Source organism: Saccoglossus kowalevskii, chromosome 21 (genome assembly GCF_978046115.1).
Source record: "Saccoglossus kowalevskii chromosome 21, keSacKowa6.1, whole genome shotgun sequence".
In the NCBI taxonomy this organism is placed as follows: Eukaryota; Metazoa; Hemichordata; class Enteropneusta; family Harrimaniidae; genus Saccoglossus; species Saccoglossus kowalevskii.
Window position 1 is genome coordinate 29,420,734 of NC_140661.1, and position 22,181 is coordinate 29,442,914.

General features: G+C 33.7%; 1 protein-coding gene across 1 annotated transcript in view; it reads right to left on the bottom strand.

The window, feature by feature from the left end:
- Positions 1 to 4,247, bottom strand: part of LOC100375819 (KAT8 regulatory NSL complex subunit 1-like) — a 39,116-nt gene extending 34,869 nt beyond the window's left edge. Inside the window, exon 1 of the mRNA XM_002735204.4 lies at positions 2,290 to 4,247. Within this exon, the coding sequence (XP_002735250.3) occupies positions 2,290 to 3,584 (1,295 nt within the window). The 5' untranslated portion in view covers positions 3,585 to 4,247. The remainder of the gene's footprint in view (positions 1 to 2,289) is intronic.
- Positions 4,248 to 22,181: the final 17,934 nt, after the last annotated feature.

Consider the following 22,181-nt stretch of genomic DNA (forward strand, 5'->3'; position numbering starts at 1 on the left):
GGTACTCATTGAAACAAAAAACATCATGGTTGACATCACTTCACATCAAATGTTTGTGTGCAATTAGAAATGTCTGCTTATGATGAAAATAAATTTTACTTGCATTTCACAACAAATTAATTTGTACATAATAAAAAATAATTAACATTTATATAAACTCAGTAACAAATTATTTGCATGTGAAACAAAATCGGCAGATCATTCATTGCTGGGCAATAGCCATTTTTTTAGCACAGTTTAGTTAAATTAAAATAACACTTTTCTTTCATCAGTGTTTTAAATATTTTGATGCACACTGTAGATATACAAATTATTTCTTAAAAAAAAATTATTCTTATGAAAAATATATATCCACTATGTGTTAGTTGTTAATCCAGAAGTCACTGATGTCGGATGTAATTTCCAAATGGTTAGTGTTTGGTGTGTTTTGATGACACGCGTTGCCTGATTGTAAGAAAGAATTTTCATTTGAATTGTATTTGACAAGGAGACTTTAAAACATTACAATCCTGCAGTACATTCAGTTTTCATGCAGAATAAAAATGTATAAATTTGACACCATAATAAATCCCAAGTCTGATCAATGACCAACTAAAAACATTATTGTAAGTATTATCCCATGGCCAATTTAACAAAACACTCCTGCATTTCTAGTAACCCTATATTTCAGAGGAAATTTAAAAGTTCATTTTTATGCCAATAAGCCCACAATTATTTATTTATATGCAAATTCTTTCTGGTCAATTCACTAATGTGGTAATTCTTTAATTCAAATCTGCAGTTAAAACACAATGATGTCCTAGCAATAACTTTAGAGACAAGAGTACAGCACATGAGGGGAGGAAGATAGAATTAAAGGCCTCCACAAAACACATTGGGCAGGATTCAAAGAGGGGTGCTTTTCAAATTCAGAATGCTGACGACTGACTGCGTGTACAATACAGAAGACTTGCTTATAAATAGCAAAAGGTAACAGTGACAAGAGTATGTTCACAAGAGATTTTTCTCTGCACTCTTTTGCTATAAAATCATTATTATACTATTTGTAGATATAAATAGTAGAACAAAGGGCAAAATTTCAATCTAACAACAAATATCCAGTTTTTCTGCATCTTGCCACAGAAGTATTGCCTGTATGCTGCTTAGTGACAAGATGATTGCCTTTGTTCAAGATCCACTATATATAGTCGAAATGGGGATTTAAAATTAATAAAACGTCTACCCCAGCAAATTAGTATTATTCGGCCTTAGACAAGAGTAAATCTTTAGAAGGTAGGCCAAGCAAAAAAAATTATACATGCACAATATATTCCCATGCCACTCCCAAATACAGTTTTGACTAGATGGCATTTGGCAAACAATAAATATAATTATCTCTGATCTGGTCAAACCTTGTATATCAATAGAAAGCAGCATATAATCTTATCAGACTTTCTCTAAGTAATAAATTTGAAAAGCACTAACATTTTAAAATGAAATATCCTGACAAGTAAACAATAACATCTTCTGATTAGCAAAACAAAGGATGTCGATTCCAAATGACAAGAGCAGAATTGTAACATATCTATTGTGTTCATTCAATTAACCATTCATCACAAAGAGTACAAGGACATCTTGTTACTTTGAATTTATATTTGGTAATATTATCTACAAAGAAATAACCTGCAGATAGGCACATGAAAAATGATTGAACTATTACATAGAAGAGTGAAGTCTGTTAGTTTTATGTTAATTCACATTTATCTGGAGAGATCCCTATCCACAATAACCAGCACTACTGGTAGACTGAAATTCTCTTTAATGCAATGTACACAAACCAAATAGTAAGCTTGTTCCTTTGTTGTGGTGATGTTACATGCACGACTCATAAGCTCAAAGTTCGATGTTGTATTTCTATTTCAACTGCAAATGTGTAATGTCTACTATTATCAATAATTTTTCCTTAAAATTTAATTATTTAACATGCACTATCAAAGCTATATACCACCATTCTGTAGGTGGATGACCCATTAGTGACCTTGAAATGAACCCAGATGTCATGCATATCCAATTGTTATGGGAACACCTAAAATTAATATAATACAAATGCGGTACATGAAGTGACTGCATTTTATTATTTACACAACACGTCCTGCAAACTGACCTCCTTTCTCGCTGTAGTCCTACCAAGATATTGCAATCATGGGAAAACTGGAGTTTACAGGTCTGGTATAAGGATATTTACCTGTAGTAAATATTGATTATTACTAGTAATATTAGGAATAATAAACAACTATATATTATACTTACACTGGTACATGAGTATGGCTTTTGTTGTCCGAAACAACTTCCTCTTCGTCACAGCTCTCTCCAGAACTACCCTCTGTAGCATCAGAATCAATTTCCATTTGTAAGTGTTTCACTCCGGCTTTCAGAAGATTTGACGTGTCCCTCACCTCTCTTCTAAATTTCTTATTTGGGCTTGACAGTGAGCAGTGTGAGCTAGTAGTTCTGTTTGGTAACTTTTTAGATAGTGTGGAGTTTGTTAGGGCAGTGTTATCTTTGTCCAACTGCTGGACTAATCCAAGCAAAGTTGGTGTGGTCGAGTCAAAGGTACTGGTCGAATCAATAGAATCGACATTACTGCCAGTTTTAATCATTTCTTTTGCTGCTAATATATGTTGATTTTGTTGTTCAAGGAGACCCCCCAACTGCTGTTGCAGGTGACCATCCACCTGCTTATATTGTAAACGCCGAAGACGCTTCAGCAATAATGACGCTCGTTTCTGTAGATGCTGTTGCTTCTTTGACGAGTCTGTTGATTTACCTGAGATAACACTAGAATCGAACACTTCGGTTGGGTTGTTGTTTTGGTTTGTGTTCATCTCATCTTCCACATCTTCTTCATCAGTTTCAGAGATACCAAGAGACAATGCAGTGAGTGTAGTATCATCACTAGCAGTATGAATTGTATCTTCATTTACATCAACAGATGCCTCATCAGAAAAATCATTACGATCTATAGTTTCCACATCAGTGGTTGTGGGTCCTGGGCTTGCAAGTGACTCTTGCGAGGGTGTGGGTGTTCCTGTTGTTGGAGTCTGAGGAGACATTGTTGACAAAGGTAAAGAGGTCAGGTTGTTGAACTTTGCTGTAGAACAAACTGTTCCTGTATTAGTTTTAGAAGAATTATTATTCATCGTATTCGAAAAATGAGAATTAGAATTGCCATTCACTAATTGAATGGTCGATTTGAAGGTTTCACCCATCAGATTTTTCCTCAGTTTCTGTGGGTCAAAGTTTGTACACAATGTCCTCGAGGTCACACGTGGTGTTGTGGAGGGGTGGTGATGACTGTTGCCGTTTTGTTGAATAAACTGGCGACGATTTACCAAACTTTGAGAATGCAACGGCGACGTCAGATGATCCACTGAGTGGCCTGAATCGGGGCTGTCGTGACTGCTAGCTTGTGCTCCCTCGTGGTCCGTCGTAGTTGGAGTAGTTGGCGGGAGTTTAAAACTGCGAGGCTGTGCCGTCGCTTCAGTGAGCGCGGGTGCCATCGCAGCCATACACCATAGCCTCAACGACACCGGAGTAGAAAACATACAAACGTGGCCAACATTGAGACACCAACGATCTCAAAATTACAACACAATCGACACGGTGCGATGAACCTTAATCGCGTTCAGACGATGCAAGCTGTTGGCGACTTTTACACACACTTCTCACGACGACAACAACATAATGGAAACTGAAATAGACCAATGTCCCACACCACGTGACTCGTACCGAGCCCGATTTCCTGCTCAATTTTTCAAACCTCCGTTCGAATGTTTACACCCTTTTTCAGACACTAATTTTACACAAGCAATCCTGGAAAGATCATGCTACGGTGATCACTACTGACTGCAACCTAAACTCCTGTCAGTAAATTCGCAGATTTCGAGTAAAAGGAAAATAATAAGGCTAGGTACCACGTGACTGGGCCACGTCTTGCACAAACAGTCTCGTCTTCACTGTGTTGTTCCCACCCAATATGCCGGTTTTCAACTTGACGTTATACCACTTAAAAATCCTCGCTCAGATTTCAAACTTCGCAGGGCGACGATAGATATCCTTGGCTTTCGGTGTATGTAGTTAAATTTCCGTTTCGATGAGACCAAATTTCGTAAAAACTCAATGAAGTCAGGTTATTTAATGGCGCGTTTATGCCTTTTCATCAAAACTACAAGACCACCACAAAACAAAAATGTGGGCGATTTCATTTACATTAGGCAATGCGTCAATGCTCCCACCCCCCCCTCTAGGAGCTATTGCCTGATTGGTCAGTTTGTTATCTTCGCGCTTCCCGCCTTTTTACTTACTCCCCATTCATAACAAAGATAATATCGTACTGTCGACGCGCGGTTTTCACACTTCCTGACAAAAACTGTCAAAATTGGTTAAACTGACAAAGTCGCAATTTTAACACCTAAAAGTTTAATACAACAACGTTGTTAGCGCCGAATAAAAAACCCTTGAATTGATCGCATCGACGGTAACGATGGGGGAATCAAATATCCAGCATATGAAGAATATGGTTTATTTTGAGGTGATTGCGACATGACTCGTTTGTGTAATGCCGCCCCATACGATTTGAATATGTAGCAGAGACTACGCAGATCCAGGAACAACATACTAGAAATGATTCTTATTTTCGTTATCTGAGATTGTTTTTCAATAGAAGATTTAATGCTGAATTTTGAATGTTGTAATTATAATATTAAAATACGTTTTTAAGACGGAATTTTGCGTGTAGTATGTGAATTTCAGCCATATGACTTGATCACTTTTTTATGTGGCCCCACAGAGTCCTCTAATTTTTATTTCCAACATTCATACCACTCGTTACTAAGTAATGTTAGACAAAAAATAATTTCAAACTGTCTAACTCAAAAAAATAAAATACATGTAACTAAAAAGGATAAATAAAATGTAAGTCCTACATGTAGGTCTCAAACTATGAAAAGTGAAAATTATTTCACACTAAATGAACAAATTGAGAGGAATGTAAATATCAACATCTCTGATTTAAGAACAAATGTTAACTAGTTATAACTAGCTGGGAGGGGGGGGGCTTAACTGTTTGTGTTTTTACTCATTGCAATGCTATTTAAAAAAAATGTGTTACTGTGTACATTTATCATTATATCATTAAATGCAAAACAAAAACAAATTAAATGTAAAAAAAAAATAATACAAAATGTTTACCTGTCACCATTTTAATTAATCTTGCAAAATGTGAATCAGTACAGTGTCATACTAAATATTTAAGGTTTATAATCTTCAAATATTTATAAATTTAAATAATTGTTGTGACATCACTGCAGATGAAATCACAATTCTGAAATTGATGACCCTGTCAGCATGTGAGCTGCGGGAAGTACTAAAAGAGACAACACACAGTATATTGGTAGCAACTTATTCTTGCCAATCCAGTAGTCTCAACTGGATTTGAATAAATGTTCGATAAATTCGATAAACCACTTATAAAATAATTAAACAGCTTTATTGAAAGCATGTTCTTTTCATTTTAATAAATATTTATAAATGACTCAAATCACAGTGCGCAAGTTGGCCAATTGAATAACATTGCACTCTCTGATTGGCTAGTTGGATTCAATTGCTATTGAATTGATGTAATGAAGGGAACAGATTTGTTGTATCAAGAGTATCCTACAATGTGTAATTTTTTAATAGAGTTTGAATTAAATCTTTGTACACATAAACACACTAGCCCTTTTTATGGCAAATCCTCTATCCCAAGATTAAAAGGTTATTTTCTTTTTAATAGTTCTTGGGTTTACTAAAAAATGCAATACATTTATCATAATATTTACACTCCTGGGAGGAATTTTTGTTTTATTAAAGTCTATCCTTGTTTATATGGAGATTATTCAAGGGCACTGTTCCGTTCGGCTCTGATCGAACTGAATCGAACTCTGGCATATCTCGGCTCTCGTTCGGCTCCCGACCGTATGAACGCATTGGAGATAATCTCCTGTTAATCCGTGGGAGGAGCAGTAGTTTGGCTCCGATAGAATGCTGCCATAGCAACTATTGATGAAGTGTCTTCAACTGATTCCTATCGACTCAGGATTGTATATTTCACATTTACTACAAGATCATCAAATTATTTGCGTGATTCCTTCTCTTAATCGGCCCATGACATTCATAATGCATTTCTAGCATTAAAATGATGATCAGCCATCTTGAATCAGATTCTGAAACAGATGCATGTGTAAATGTGTTATATGACATAAGTTTGAACATGATCAGTCCAGTCATTTTAGCAATATGACTCCAAAACAACATTCGTTAAAAACACAATGGTTGTCCATCGGCCATCTGAAAAAGATGTGATGTGCATCAAGGACCAGTTCGAATGAGATCAGGTACGGAAATGCTTGATTTTGAAGAATGTTAGTACTAAAATGGCCGACATTCGGCCAACTTCAGTTGGATTATGAAATAAATGCATGTGAATATGTATGATATGATGTATGTTTGGAGTTTGAATGAAATTAACCCAGTCTGAGATACAGGGGTGGACTACATCTAAACTGGAATATCCCAGTAACAGGGCGCATAAGCTAAAAATTGCATTAATTCTATGCTGGACTGTAAAAATAAGATTTATTTTAAACATGGAAAATCTTTGGTCATTTGTACAAGAGAGTATGCACTATTAATAGAGCATAATTTCCCACTATTTATGTAGGCTTACTTGTAAAAGGTGAGGAAAGTTGATTTAAAGGTTATAGTTAAAGGCTCATAATCTTTTCCCATGTGTGCACACAGATATGTCTTGCAGCTGGGCCAGGCACATGTAGAGATTCTGTCTCGATTCTCTATCAGCACAGAGATTAACCTTATTTAGAAGGGTACATACTGTAAATAGTTTAACATTAACTATAGTTTTTTTATGATTTGATGATTTTATTTGTGAACATGTTGTAGGACCCCAGAAAATTTGTTACTCCTACAAAACTTTTCGATTGTCACCGACAAAATTTGCAAACATTTTTCACTCTCAAAAAGCAGTTTTCAGTCTTTTTCGCTCAGTATTAGCAAAATAATACAGTTTTCCTTCAACTCATCTTCTAATGCAACCCCCGAAATCATCCATCCACAATCACTAATAAAATTCATATTCCCTATATTTAATAGTTGGGGGGTGGGGGGGGGTGCGGTTCCTTCCTAGAAGTGTATGAATTTTCAAACTTTTCAATTATTATATAGATCAGTGTTAAACTAGTTATTAGCATGAAATTTAAGATGGCTAAAAGTTTTGACACTCAATTGCGCACACTATCAAGTGGCTGCCATATTTACATCCCTTATAAAATGATGAGATTCTTATGCTTATCATGAAGTATACTGACACCGGTGTAATTTTTTTTCTAGTGAGGATACAGCTCAGAAAGAGAAATTGCTACATATAATTATTGAAACACAGACTCCATTGATTTGGCAGCACTTACCAAACTAAACAGTAATAATAATATTTATTATATTTAATATTTAAAGTTCTCAAAAAAGTAAAATTGAAAAAACAAAATTAGTAATATCTTTCCATGTACATGACATAAGAAAATTTGTAATTTTTCAAGTATTCTTTGTTTTATTTTAAAAGATTTTAAACACTATGAAAAGGAGCCCAGGTGTTGCAGCCTACTTGTATGCGACAAGACTCAACTTGTTTTCATAAATCTTGGCAGGTTGCCATGGTGACAAAACACCTTTTCCAATGCAAGCAAACTGGAATCTGATTTGCAGTGATATATATCAAATACTTCCTGCGTTCTTAGCATGCAATTAGGCAAGCATCTATTCATGAGAAATCCGGCAACATATACAGAATGCCATCCATTCAAATATCACTGATATAAACTGATCATTTTATCACACACAAGTCACAGTCAATGTGAACATAGTTGTTATGGTAACTATGATGTAATCAACTTACTAATTACAAAAATGCACTTCTATAAGTGCAATATGGTGTATGATATAAAATCTATTGTACACATTGCATTGAGTACAATTACCTCATTGATTCCATGGATACATAGGAATGACCTTTGACCTGACTACTTGTCAGAGTTCATCAGCCTCATGTATTTTTCAGTTGAGTATGTACTTGGCTAACACGAGCATGTGGCTTGGCTCTGGACATTTTTATTTTTAAGACTTCTCAGAAAAAAATTGATGAAAATATTACACCCCCTCCCCCCTCCCAGGGTAAAATAAAAAACAACAATGGTTCAATGAATAAAAATGATCGGATCATTTTGATTGCTTTTATATTGAACACAGTTATATTTACATTATATTTATATTACACAGCTAGGCTATATTTCCAAGAGACAAAAAGCAAATTTTGTGTCCGGCATACAGATTATATTTGCAGCTAGAGTGCTTCCAAGTACCGTACTGTGATGTCATTCCAACAAATTGATGCATCTATTTCAAATTATAATCCCACATAGACAGATTTTATTCAAACCTAAGCATACCCTCAAAGGAAGTTGCACACATAACTGACGTACAGTCAACATCTATGACGCAAACTAATCACAAGTAAATACTTTGACATAAAATAAATAGACAGTTTATCGCAACATGGCTATTTTCATTACGGCAAATTAAAGACAGGAAATAACCAAATGTTTCACTTTCCGATTAAAACCCAAATGAGAGTATGTGACAACCTATTGTATAGAAGCCCTGATTAGATTGATATAGTATTGTTAATTTAAAACGATGGGCAAGGAGATTAATTTAGTTTGACATGCTCAGTACTTGTATAGATGACTGTCTTACGTGAACAGAAAAACAAAATACTATTGGTGACATTCATATGCGACAAGTCAACCAAATCTTGAAACATCATCAAGAATTATTCTGAACACCACTCTAATTACCATCTGATGAAGGTAAAGACTCTGGTCACATTTACTTGTAATTGCACATTGCTTCTAATTGCATACGACCAAATTACTCTGCATATCATGCAGAAATTTTGAATATTCAAATCATAGCATCAAATTACAGATGTTTACTCATGAATATTCAAATCATAGCATCAAATTACAGATGTTCACTCATGAATATTCAAATCATAGCATCAAATTACAGATGTTCACTCATGAATATTCAAATCATAGCACCAAATTACAGATGTTTACTTCTGAATATTCAAATCATATCATCAAATTATAGATGTTTACTCTTGAATATTCAACAGATGTACACTCATGAATATTCAAATCATAGCATCAAATTATAGATGTTTACTCTGAATATTCAAATCATAGCATCAACTTACAGATGTTCACTCCTGAATATTCAAATCATATCATCAAATTATAGATGTTTACTCTTGAATATTCAACAGATGTACACTCATGAATATTCAAATCATAGCATCAAATTATAGATGTTTACTCTGAATATTCAAATCATAGCATCAAATTACAGATGTTCACTCATGAATATTCAAATCATAGCATCAAATTATAGATGTTTACTCTTGAATATTCAACAGATGTACACTCATGAATATTCAAATCATAGCATCAAATTACAGATGTTTACTCATGAATATTCAAACCATAGCATCAAATTACAGATGTTTACTCTTGAATATTCAAATCATAGCATCAAAATACAAATGTTTACTCATAAATATGCAAACTATAGCTTTCAAAAACAATACTTATTCAAATCACAGCTTCCAAAAAAATGTAATAAACATTAACAAGCAGCCTATTGGCTGAGATAGCTCCGCTGTTAGCAATGCACATTTCAATTAAAGAACTGAAGACATCATTAGAAAATGAACAATATGAATAGTATCAAAGCAATCGGACTTACAGTTTTTAACAAGAAGTCGAAAATATCACTTTTTACCAAAAATTACAAAAATATTCACCAAAATAAATTAATTAGAGAATTGAAGATATCATCACAAAATGAAAAAATCTGAGAGAGTTCCACATGTAGTACCTATATATGTAATATCAAAGCAATCGGACTTACAGTTTTCAACAAGAAGTCGAAAATATCACTTTTTACCAAAAATGGTAAAAATATTCACCAAAATTAGAGAACTGAAGATATCATCACAAAATGAACAAATCTGAGAAAGGTCTACATGTAGTATCTATATATGTAATATCAAAGCAATTGAACTATTGATTTTTAACAAGAAGTCGAAAATATCACTTTTTACCAAAAATTACAAAAATATTCACCAAAATTAGAGAATTGAAGATATCAGCACAAAATGAACAAATCTGAGAAAGGTCCACGTGTAGTACCTATATATGTAATATCAAAGCAATCGGACTTGCGGTTTTTAACAAGAAGTCGAAAATATCACTTTTTACCAAAAATGACAAAAATATTCACCAAAATTAGAGAATTGAAGATAACATCACGAAATGAACAAATCTGAGAGAGGTCCACATGTAGTACCTATATATGTAGTATCAAAGCAATTGGACTTGCGGTTTTTAACAAGAAGTCGAAAATATCACTTTTTACCAAAAATTACAAAAATATTCACCAAAATTAGAGAATTGAAGATATCAGCACAAAATGAACAAATCTGAGAAAGGTCCACGTGTAGTACCTATATATGTAATATCAAAGCAATCGGACTTGCGGTTTTTAACAAGAAGTCGAAAATATCACTTTTTACCAAAAATGACAAAAATATTCACCAAAATTAGAGAATTGAAGATAACATCACGAAATGAACAAATCTGAGAGAGGTCCACATGTAGTACCTATATATGTAGTATCAAAGCAATTGGACTTGCGGTTTTTAACAAGAAGTCGAAAATATCACTTTTTATCAAAAATGACAAAAATATTCACCAAAATTAGAGAATTAAAGATATCATTACAAAATGAACAAATCTGAGAGAGGTCCACATGTAGTACCTATATATGTAATATCAAAGTAATTGCACTTGCGGTTTTTAACAAGAAGTCGAAAATATCACTTTTTACCAAAAATGACAAAAATATTCACCAAAATTAGAGAATTGAAGATAACATCACGAAATGAACAAATCTGAGAGAGGTCCACATGTAGTACCTATATATGTAGTATCAAAGCAATTGGACTTGCGGTTTTTAACAAGAAGTCGAAAATATCACTTTTTACCAAAAATGACAAAAATATTCACCAAAATTAGAGAATTAAAGATATCATTACAAAATGAACAAATCTGAGAGAGGTCCACATGTAGTACCTATATATGTAATATCAAAGTAATTGCACTTGCGGTTTTTAACAAGAAGTCGAAAATATCACTTTTTACCAAAAATGACAAAAATATTCACCAAAATTAGAGAATTGAAGATAACATCACGAAATGAACAAATCTGAGAGAGGTCCACATGTAGTACCTATATATGTAGTATCAAAGCAATTGGACTTGCGGTTTTTAACAAGAAGTCGAAAATATCACTTTTTACCAAAAATGACAAAAATATTCACCAAAATTAGAGAATTAAAGATATCATTACAAAATGAACAAATCTGAGAGAGGTCCACATGTAGTACCTATATATGTAGTATCAAAGCAATTGGACTTGCGGTTTTTAACAAGAAGTCGAAAATATCACTTTTTACCAAAAATGACAAAAATATTCACCAAAATTAGAGAATTAAAGATATCATTACAAAATGAACAAATCTGAGAGAGATCCACATGTAGTACCTATATATGTAATATCAAAGTAATTGCACTTGCGGTTTTTAACAAGAAGTCGAAAATATCACTTTTTACCAAAAATGACAAAAATATTCACCAAAATTAGAGAATTGAAGATATCAACATGAAATGAACAAACCTAAGTGAGGTCTACCCAAGGTACATATACACCAAGTATCAAAGCATTCAGGCTTGTAGTTTTCAAGAAGGAGTCAAAAAAGTAAAACATTGACACGGACGACGACGACGGACAATCACTCATATGATAAGCTCCGCTCGACAAAGTCGACAGCGGAGCTAAAAAGAATACTATGATAATATACATGTAGTGCATGATGAAATAAACACTGGTTAAGACAGTTCAAAGAAAACTATACTAACGCTTAATATGAAATTCATCATTTTTTAGTTTTTTATTTATTTAGAAGGCTAGGTTATGAAGGTGTGCATACTTGGTGCTTTGACGAATTCTTACAACTTTCAGTTTGCAGTAGAAGGTTGAATTCTCTAATGAAGCCATGGATGAGACTGAACATGAACATAACCTCTAAATAATCTGTGATCAATGTAGAATTAATACTGACAGATTTAGAGAGGTGGTGTTAATGATGAAAGCAGGCACATCTGCCACCATGCTTGGATGACCCAGTGATAAAGCACAGGATGATGAAAGGATGACCAAATATTACATTAGATATATATTAAATAACATTCATCACGATTGGGTCTTTACTAAAAATAGAACCAAAGTGACAGTAGGTCGTTGCTCAGCAAATAGGGACAACGTAAGCAGGAACCTGAGCAGACAATAAAGCATTTAAACACCAACTGAATGTTACTTTGTTGCAGTTTTTGAGTGATTTATGAATTCCATGACTATTTACTGCCCAAACAAATTCATAACAAAATTATTGCAAATAGAAAGGAGCTTCTTCTTGAAAAAAGTTGATTAATTGGGTGGTACTCCCATGATGCATCTGACTTACATGACCAAAATAGGGATTGGCTTAGACAGACATTATTGCATGGCAGTGAAACAGATTGTCATAAATTCATAAATTTACATGAGATGTCAGATTATTTCAATTACCTTCCCTGTGTATTTCATACAACTAAACTAAAATCATCCAAGTGTTATTAAAGCTAGCATACATGTGTTAGCGCTATACAATTGTGCATATATTATTTATTTGGTTATTGACCCTAATAAGCATAATCTTTTCTGTATTTTTTTAACAAATTTGACCAAAAATTGCAAGCAGACTAAAATTTTGTCTTTTAGGTTTAAAATAAACTGATTTTTTCAAAAATACATATAAATGTGTCAAATGATAAACAACATTTTGGTTGGGGAAGGGTTAAACATGGAAAAAAAAATGAAAAGCATGACAAATTCCTGATATTTTGATAAAAAAAAGTTCCATTAATAAATAACAAATTATTTGCATTAAAACACACCTAGCGACCCCCCCCCCCCCGCCAACAACTAAAGTTCATAATTCAACCCAAGATTTTTTTTTGTTGGGGAGGGGGAAGGTGGAAGGGGTTAAACCAGACACAAATAATAATTTAGACAAGTTTCAGGAAAAACCTGAGTCAAGTGTTAGCAGTGTACATCATTAAAATTATTACACAAAACAATAAATTATGAATTATCATGAAAGTACTGTGAAACGCATCGTTTTCGCTAACATGTTATTTTAGCCAATCTGTAGTTTCACTAATCCAAGATGTAGCTAACTTAACATTAAGTATATTCACACAATGAGATTGTTGACACTTTAGCTAAAATAAGTTTCTGTTCATTTGCATTGAGCAAAATTCACTGAAATAGCATATAGCTATCCCAAAGTGATTTATAGTACCTTGCTGATGTTGTCCCAAGGTGTGATAAGTGTTCAGTCCCTTAATATTTGTTTTAAGCCAAACATGTTAGTAACTGTGAAATATTGAAGTAAGGTATGAAAACAGCGTGAAATAACTGAAACAAGACTAAAATATCAGTCAGTGTCTTTGAAAATTACACAATGACCATAGATGTGTTTGACTGCGTTGTATCACTAGAAAAATAATCTTCATTCATATGAAATTTGCTAAGTCTTCATGGGTAGGACTGGTTGTAAACACATCGCAATTAAATATTAGCAGAGGAACCTACACAGATATTGAATCTACTCCCAGAAATTATTTATTATGCCTTGTATTTCTGCATGAAAAATGGGTTGTATTTGCAAGCTATCTTGGTATTCTGACCAGTCAAAGATCATGAATAAAATGGTGCAATATCACAGAAATTGTCATTGCCTCTTATCACTATACATGATCTATAACTTATTACATTCCGATCTAAAACAGAATTGTTAAGTTTTCATTATGATTATTCTGGAAGCAGTGAGACAAGTAATGATTTTTAACTAACGTAAATGCTACTGAAGGGGGGTAGGAATGACACACATTGAAGCATTGTCTTGATTGATGTTCATCGAACACTTCATAGTTGCAGAAAACTGCGATATTGTGTGTGCCAATTGAAAGCGAATACAAAGTTGTAACACAACGTTCAAAATGTGATGCGATATTTGACATGTGATGTGATATTTGACATGTGCTGTTCAATTTTCAACCACCATAAACCACCATGTTTCTGTTTGATTGTTTGTTCTCAGTCAAGCATATAATGCCAGAATATACAGTAGTTGATCTGTGATCATAACAGTTTTAAGAATAACTTTAAACCACTGATTGAGTTGTTAAGTGTCATAGTAATTACAATTAAATATTTCAGGCTGCACAGTAAATAAATTGTCTGTATTTGACAAATTGCTGAATATGTTATCATACATGCATTTCACTGTATGTACAAAGGAACTTCATGTACCATATGTGAGGAACTGAATTATATCTGGTATCAAAAACAACAGATTTCATTCGTCCACAGAATGCTGTTTGAAAGTGTACATATTTGAATGTCTTCCTTATTAGGAAAATGTGTATGATGTTTACATCACATTCAAACACTTTTCTTTGTTTACATCGATCACAGAAGTGCAATAGCGTACGATTGAAAAAGAATCGCAGAGCTGATCGTAAAAGTTCAATCAATGCACTACGTTCTTCGTTGTCATTTTGAGATGTTGTATCTCATTAAATTATTACGACAACCAGGGAAAAGATGTACAATAAGGTTATCAAGAGAATACCGCAAAGTATGCACCCAAGCAGTATGAGAATGCAACATCCACTACGTGTCTGTCTTCTTGTACACTTTACGATATTGTCATCACAACCTCATAATATGGGTATATTACAATACCACAATGCATTACAGAAACAAAAACATAATTACAAACACATATTGAATTTTCAACAACAAGCGACTTAACATTTTGTAAATGTTTATAGATAATCCTTCAAGACACAGTACACATACATCTTGGACACATAATCCTTCAAGACACAGTACACATACATATTGGACACATAATCCTTCAAGACACAGTACACATACATCTTGGACACATAATCCTTCAAGACACAGTACACATACATCTTGGACACATAATCCTTCAAGACACAGTACACATACATATTGGACACATAATCCTTCAAGACACAGTACACATACATCTTGGACACATAATCCTTCAAGACACAGTACACATACATCTTGGACACATAATCCTTCAAGACACAGTACACATACATCTTGGACACATAATCCTTCAAGACACAGTACACATACATCTTGGACACATAATCCTTCAAGACACAGTACACATACATCTTGGACACATAATCCTTCAAGACACAGTACACATACATCTTGGACACATAATCCTTCAAGACACAGTACACATACATATTGGACACATAATCCTTCAAGACACAGTACACATACATCTTGGACACATAATCCTTCAAGACACAGTACACATACATCTTGGACACATAATCCTTCAAGACACAGTACACATACATATTGGACACATAATCCTTCAAGACACAGTACACATACATCTTGGACACATAATCCTTCAAGACACAGTACACATACATATTGGACACATAATCCTTCAAGACACAGTACACATACATATTGGACACATAATCCTTCAAGACACAGTACACATACATCTTGGACACATAATCCTTCAAGACACAGTACACATACATATTGGACACATAATCCTTCAAGACACAGTACACATACATCTTGGACACATAATCCTTCAAGACACAGTACACATACATATTGGACACATAATCCTTCAAGACACAGTACACATACATCTTGGACACATAATCCTTCAAGACACAGTACACATACATCTTGGACACATAATCCTTCAAGACACAGTACACATACATCTTGGACACATAATCCTTCAAGACACAGTACACATACATATTGGACACATAATCCTTCAAGACACAGTACACATACATCTTGGACACATAATCCTTCAAGACACAGTACACATACATATTGGACACATAATCCTTCAAGACACAGTACACATACATCTTGGACACATAATCCTTCAAGACACAGTACACATACATCTTGGACACATAATCCTTCAAGACACAGTACACATACATATTGGACACATAATCCTTCAAGACACAGTACACATACATATTGGACACATAATCCTTCAAGACACAGTACACATACATCTTGGACACATAATCCTTCAAGACACAGTACACATACATATTGGACACATAATCCTTCAAGACACAGTACACATACATCTTGGACACATAATCCTTCAAGACACAGTACACATACATCTTGGACACATAATCCTTCAAGACACAGTACACATACATATTGGACACATAATCCTTCAAGACACAGTACACATACATCTTGGACACATAATCCTTCAAGACACAGTACACATACATCTTGGACACATAATCCTTCAAGACACAGTACACATACATATTGGACACATAATCCTTCAAGACACAGTACACATACATATTGGACACATAATCCTTCAAGACACAGTACACATACATATTGGACACATAATCCTTCAAGACACAGTACACATACATATTGGACACATAATCCTTCAAGACACAGTACACATACATATTGGACACATAATCCTTCAAGACACAGTACACATACATCTTGGACACATAATCCTTCAAGACACAGTACACATACATCTTGGACACATAATCCTTCAAGACACAGTACACATACATCTTGGACACATAATCCTTCAAGACACAGTACACATACATATTGGACACATAATCCTTCAAGACACAGTACACATACATCTTGGACACATAATCCTTCAAGACACAGTACACATACATATTGGACACATAATCCTTCAAGACACAGTACACATACATCTTGGACACATAATCCTTCAAGACACAGTACACATACATCTTGGACACATAATCCTTCAAGACACAGTACACATACATCTTGGACACATAATCCTTCAAGACACAGTACACATACATCTTGGACACATAATCCTTCAAGACACAGTACACATACATCTTGGACACATAATCCTTCAAGACACAGTACACATACATCTTGGACACATAATCCTTCAAGACACAGTACACATACATCTTGGACACATAATCCTTCAAGACACAGTACACATACATCTTGGACACATAATCCTTCAAGACACAGTACACATACATCTTGGACACATAATCCTTCAAGACACAGTACACATACATCTTGGACACATAATCCTTCAAGACACAGTACACATACATCTTGGACAAATAATCCTTCAAGACACAGTACACATACATCTTGGACACATAATCCTTCAAGACACAGTACACATACATCTTGGACACATAATCCTTCAAGACACAGTACACATACATCTTGGACACATAATCCTTCAAGACACAGTACACATACATCTTGGACACATAATCCTTCAAGACACAGTACACATACATCTTGGACACAGCTGTTATTGATTTTTGAATCTAGTTGTATTTATCTGCCAAACACTCCTGACATATCCAATTCAACATGTATCTCTATTATATGGAATATTCAACACCTGATCCCTTTCTCAAGGATTGAAACTATATGATAAATATTTAACTGGGTTTAATTTTAGCAGATTTTATGTTGCAGCATAGACCCTCAAGTCCACTATAAGGTCTATGGTTGCAGAGGTAATACCAAGATTTTAAATTCACTGATTTGTGACGGAAAAAATACATTTTATGGTTTGAAATTGAAAAAATACATTTTATAGTTAACTTGTTCACTATTCATTGAGTTTTTATTTGACTAACAATGATATATCAAATGCAAATAAACCCAGACATATAATATATACCATTAAGTCATTTATTTTCAGTAATTTTCCAGAAAAGGGGAAGAAGCAATCAAAGAAAAGAAATTTATATTTTCTGAATGCACCTGATTTAAAAAGAAAAGAAATTGATAAAAATAACTGAGAAAAGATATCTGGAAGAAAATATATTATTAAAACAGTATCATTATAGTTGTACATCAACAGTCTTCTTTATGCTATTTGTTAACTGAGAATGAAAATACAAAACCTGATGTGCTTGTGTTTTGATACATGTGAAGCCTACATTATTTATTGTTTTCCGGGAATTGCTGCTTTTACTTTCACCATGCCTACATCTCCCACTGCTAGATTTGATAAAATGATGTGCAAGTATGTCTAATTATTATGTGACAATTCATTGTGTAAATCACTGCTGTATTTGTTTCTACCTGTCACTGAGCAGAAAAGAATAACTCACATTATTATACATCTGACATAAAAAAAAATAGAATTTATGTAAAGTGCTATGTGCTAACTTTTTAATCTAAGAAACAATCAAACGAACAAATGCAACTATAACTTAATAACGCGTTGCCTTTTATTATTTCATCAAATAATGTATTGAGATGTACACATGGAGTAGTATTAGTTGGGTCATAGTTCATTTTCTTTTTTTCTTGGTTGAATAATATCCACAAATGCGACCAAACATATGGAAGTTATTACTGTGTTTATTCTCCATAATTCTGTAATTATGAACCAAACAAGAATAGTGATAGCTAAAATTTATGCTCCATTAAAATATCAGCTTCCTACTGAATATTCAACGACTTCAATCGCTTAGTTGCGTCAGCATATAAAGTTTTTAAACATATTGTCCACAAAAACTACAATACTTCCACACACAGGAAAACTGTCGGCGCCAACACCGTCGTTTGACATTTATTGGAAAAATTTCACATATTCTGGGAAAATTCAAAATAATAAGAAATACTACTATAAAGTTGCTCATTATATATTCATAAATGTTGAAGATAAGTAAGAGATATTAAAAACTCATCCAAAAATTGGTTGATTTCAACCGAAACAATGATCGAAAGGTCAAAACACGCAAATTTCATTTCCGGTTGCTTTGAACCCATCTATGTTCGGGGAAAACTGTATTTAGCAAACTTAAGTTGGACAAAATGGACATAAATTCCTTGATCAAAATTGATGAGAACAAATTATGCAATTATATTTTGTGGTTGACTTTGATGAATTCGTTAAATATGAACAAGACAACTTTGTGAAAGTTCACCTCAAAATAACTTCCAAAATGACTTTCATATGATGAGTGAACTATTATTTCAGTTTTTGTTTTACAACCATAAAATTGCTCTCTGTAGTAGATTTTCAGATTGAATAAAATTATTATTACATATGCAAATGAGATTCACAAGGTCAATGAACTTATAGTCAAACCATGTGACCTTATGACGTGGACTGTAAAGATATAAAAAAGGTCGATCTTTACACAAAGTCTGTCAAAGTGAAAATAACATTTTTGTTCAGCATATGACATCTGGCAAATGTAAACTGTTTTATTTTTGCTGTTTATATCAATATTGCAATTTAAATTAATTAAAAGACATTCAGGAAAACCATATTTTACAACAGTCATTATGACTCATTGTTGTAAAGAATAATAATAAAATATTCAGTAGCACAAACTATTGTAGACTCATAAAACTTGCCATCATTATTGTAGTCCCCTGAAATTAATTTATAGTACATCCCAGATTGCCTGATATACTGGGAGTGCTATCATCACATTGACACTAATACATCTTTTCTCTACCAAAATATTTGAAAACATGTTGCAAGTTTGTAAAATATCTTTCTAAAAAGTGTGGGGTTGATTTGGAGAAAGGAAATAAAAGTTGACCTAACAGTTTGAAACAGGAAGGAACCTTTTGGATTGCTTCATTGTAATATTATTCAGCTTTCAAAGAAATTTTAATCCTGTAAATGTTCATGCTGATACATGCTCTGATAAAATAATTTGATAACCAATTACTGTATTTGTTCTATTAGTAGCGCATGTGATAACGGAAATACCAGAGGTAAGTCTGTGGTCAAAATAAGTAATATGATTCAGTATACCATAAATTCAATAATTGGTTAAAGTGCTTTTTCACTGATATTATAGATGCACTTCAACTTCCAAGTGGTACCGGTACTCAAACTAGCAACTGGAAAAATGATGCCCCTAAATATAAAGATACCAACTGATTGACTTCACAGACAAAAATATTTTAATTTTAAAATCAATCCTGAGGGCTAAATTAAAGCCAATTTAATAGGGTTAACAGCCCCTACAACCATTTAGTAATCATATGCATGTGGTCAGTTTATATTCAATCAGACATCATATATATATATATATACACAGTAATACACACATGGCAATTTGTCCAAAGTACATGATATCCAGGTGATTAATACTGTTCATGTTTCAATCAACAGATCCAATTTATGGTTTATACATGTATTTAGCAGACAATGATTAAATCAACTATCATGCCTATGCTTTATATAGAAGATAATATTTGGTAATCGTAGTCCTAAGTAACTATTAAAAATAGCTAAACGTTTCGAGTAATGGCTCTTTATCGATAGCATAGAATTCAATGTTTTGATGCCTATGCTTTAAATGTCTCCGAGACCTTGGAAAGCACATATTCCATGCTAGGGTTGACGTGCCATGTGAAGCATTGCACATATCATTGCTACATCATAGGGGTTCAAATATTAGCTCAGTTATCACAATTTCACATAATGCATTCCTGGTTCACAATTATTGAAGATTGCATGGTCGGTATTAAAAAATAGTATTCACAATTTGGAATCGATTTAATTTTCGAGGTATTCTTTTTGGAATGCTTCTGTTACAATGATTTTTGTTTTATTGCTCTGACATGTAAACAGTATGTTTTTAAGCAAGGCGACAATCCACACTGTGGAAAAAACTGTATATCACGACCACAGGCACAGTTTATCTGGTGAACAAACCTACTATTTGAGCTTGAGTTCACGTTGAGGGATCTCGGCTCGTGCCAAAATCACGTCCTTATTCTTTGATCTATTATTTGACCCAAACATAGAAATAGATGCGCATATGATGATAATAATAATTGCTATATTGAAATTATATTCATTTGTTGTTATGGTATTTATTACGAGTCATCGTGCACAAGAACGGAAAAGATTCGAAAAACAATTATTTGTTCACGTTAATGTAGCATTGCAAAAAAATACTAAGTGCAGCAGCACATAAATAGGCATCGCTGATGACAGTTTGCATTCATTTCATTCATTACTACAGCATCCGACCATATAGATCTGCATTTTCCTTCATAGTCATTTCATACTACCGGTTGAATAAATCAGCATATGTTCTCTTAATTGTACCACCGAGGGCATGATTTTGGTTCGTGCAGGTGCAGAGTTTCGGTCCAAAGCATCATGCGGGATCGAGATCAATCTTGTCGACTCAGTCCCGACCGTTCACACACAAGTTTCGGCACGTGCCAACTTGTTCCAGAGTCTCAGTACATGCTGTGATCTCTAATGTGAACGCCACTACTCTCATTGGCTATTCTGTACAAAAGGACAAAAACTGTCTACAGTTTCATTTGGTTTCAGTGTGTCATACATAAGGTGGCATACATTGTCATTTTGACACACTATATGTTTCTGGAGATTAAGCGCAGTGTCTCAGTACAGTGGTAACTCAACTAGATGCTCAAAAAGTTTTTAATTAAAAATATGTTGGAACCAAATGCTGTTTTTTTATTCCTGTTTATTCTGAAAAGTGGAACTCAAAGAAAATAATCTCATCCTAGAAGAACTGATGACATAGATACCATGTTTCAATGATGTAGAACCGCCAAGTATAAAATCTGTGTTTTCTGTTCAACAGGATTACCTCAAATTGGGCATGTGATAATACACATAAAGTATGTACTCCATATCAGGATTACCTCAAATTGGGCATGTGATAATACACATAAAGTATGTACTCCATATGTGAAAGAACACGAAATCCAGATTCCGCATGTAAGAGTTGATT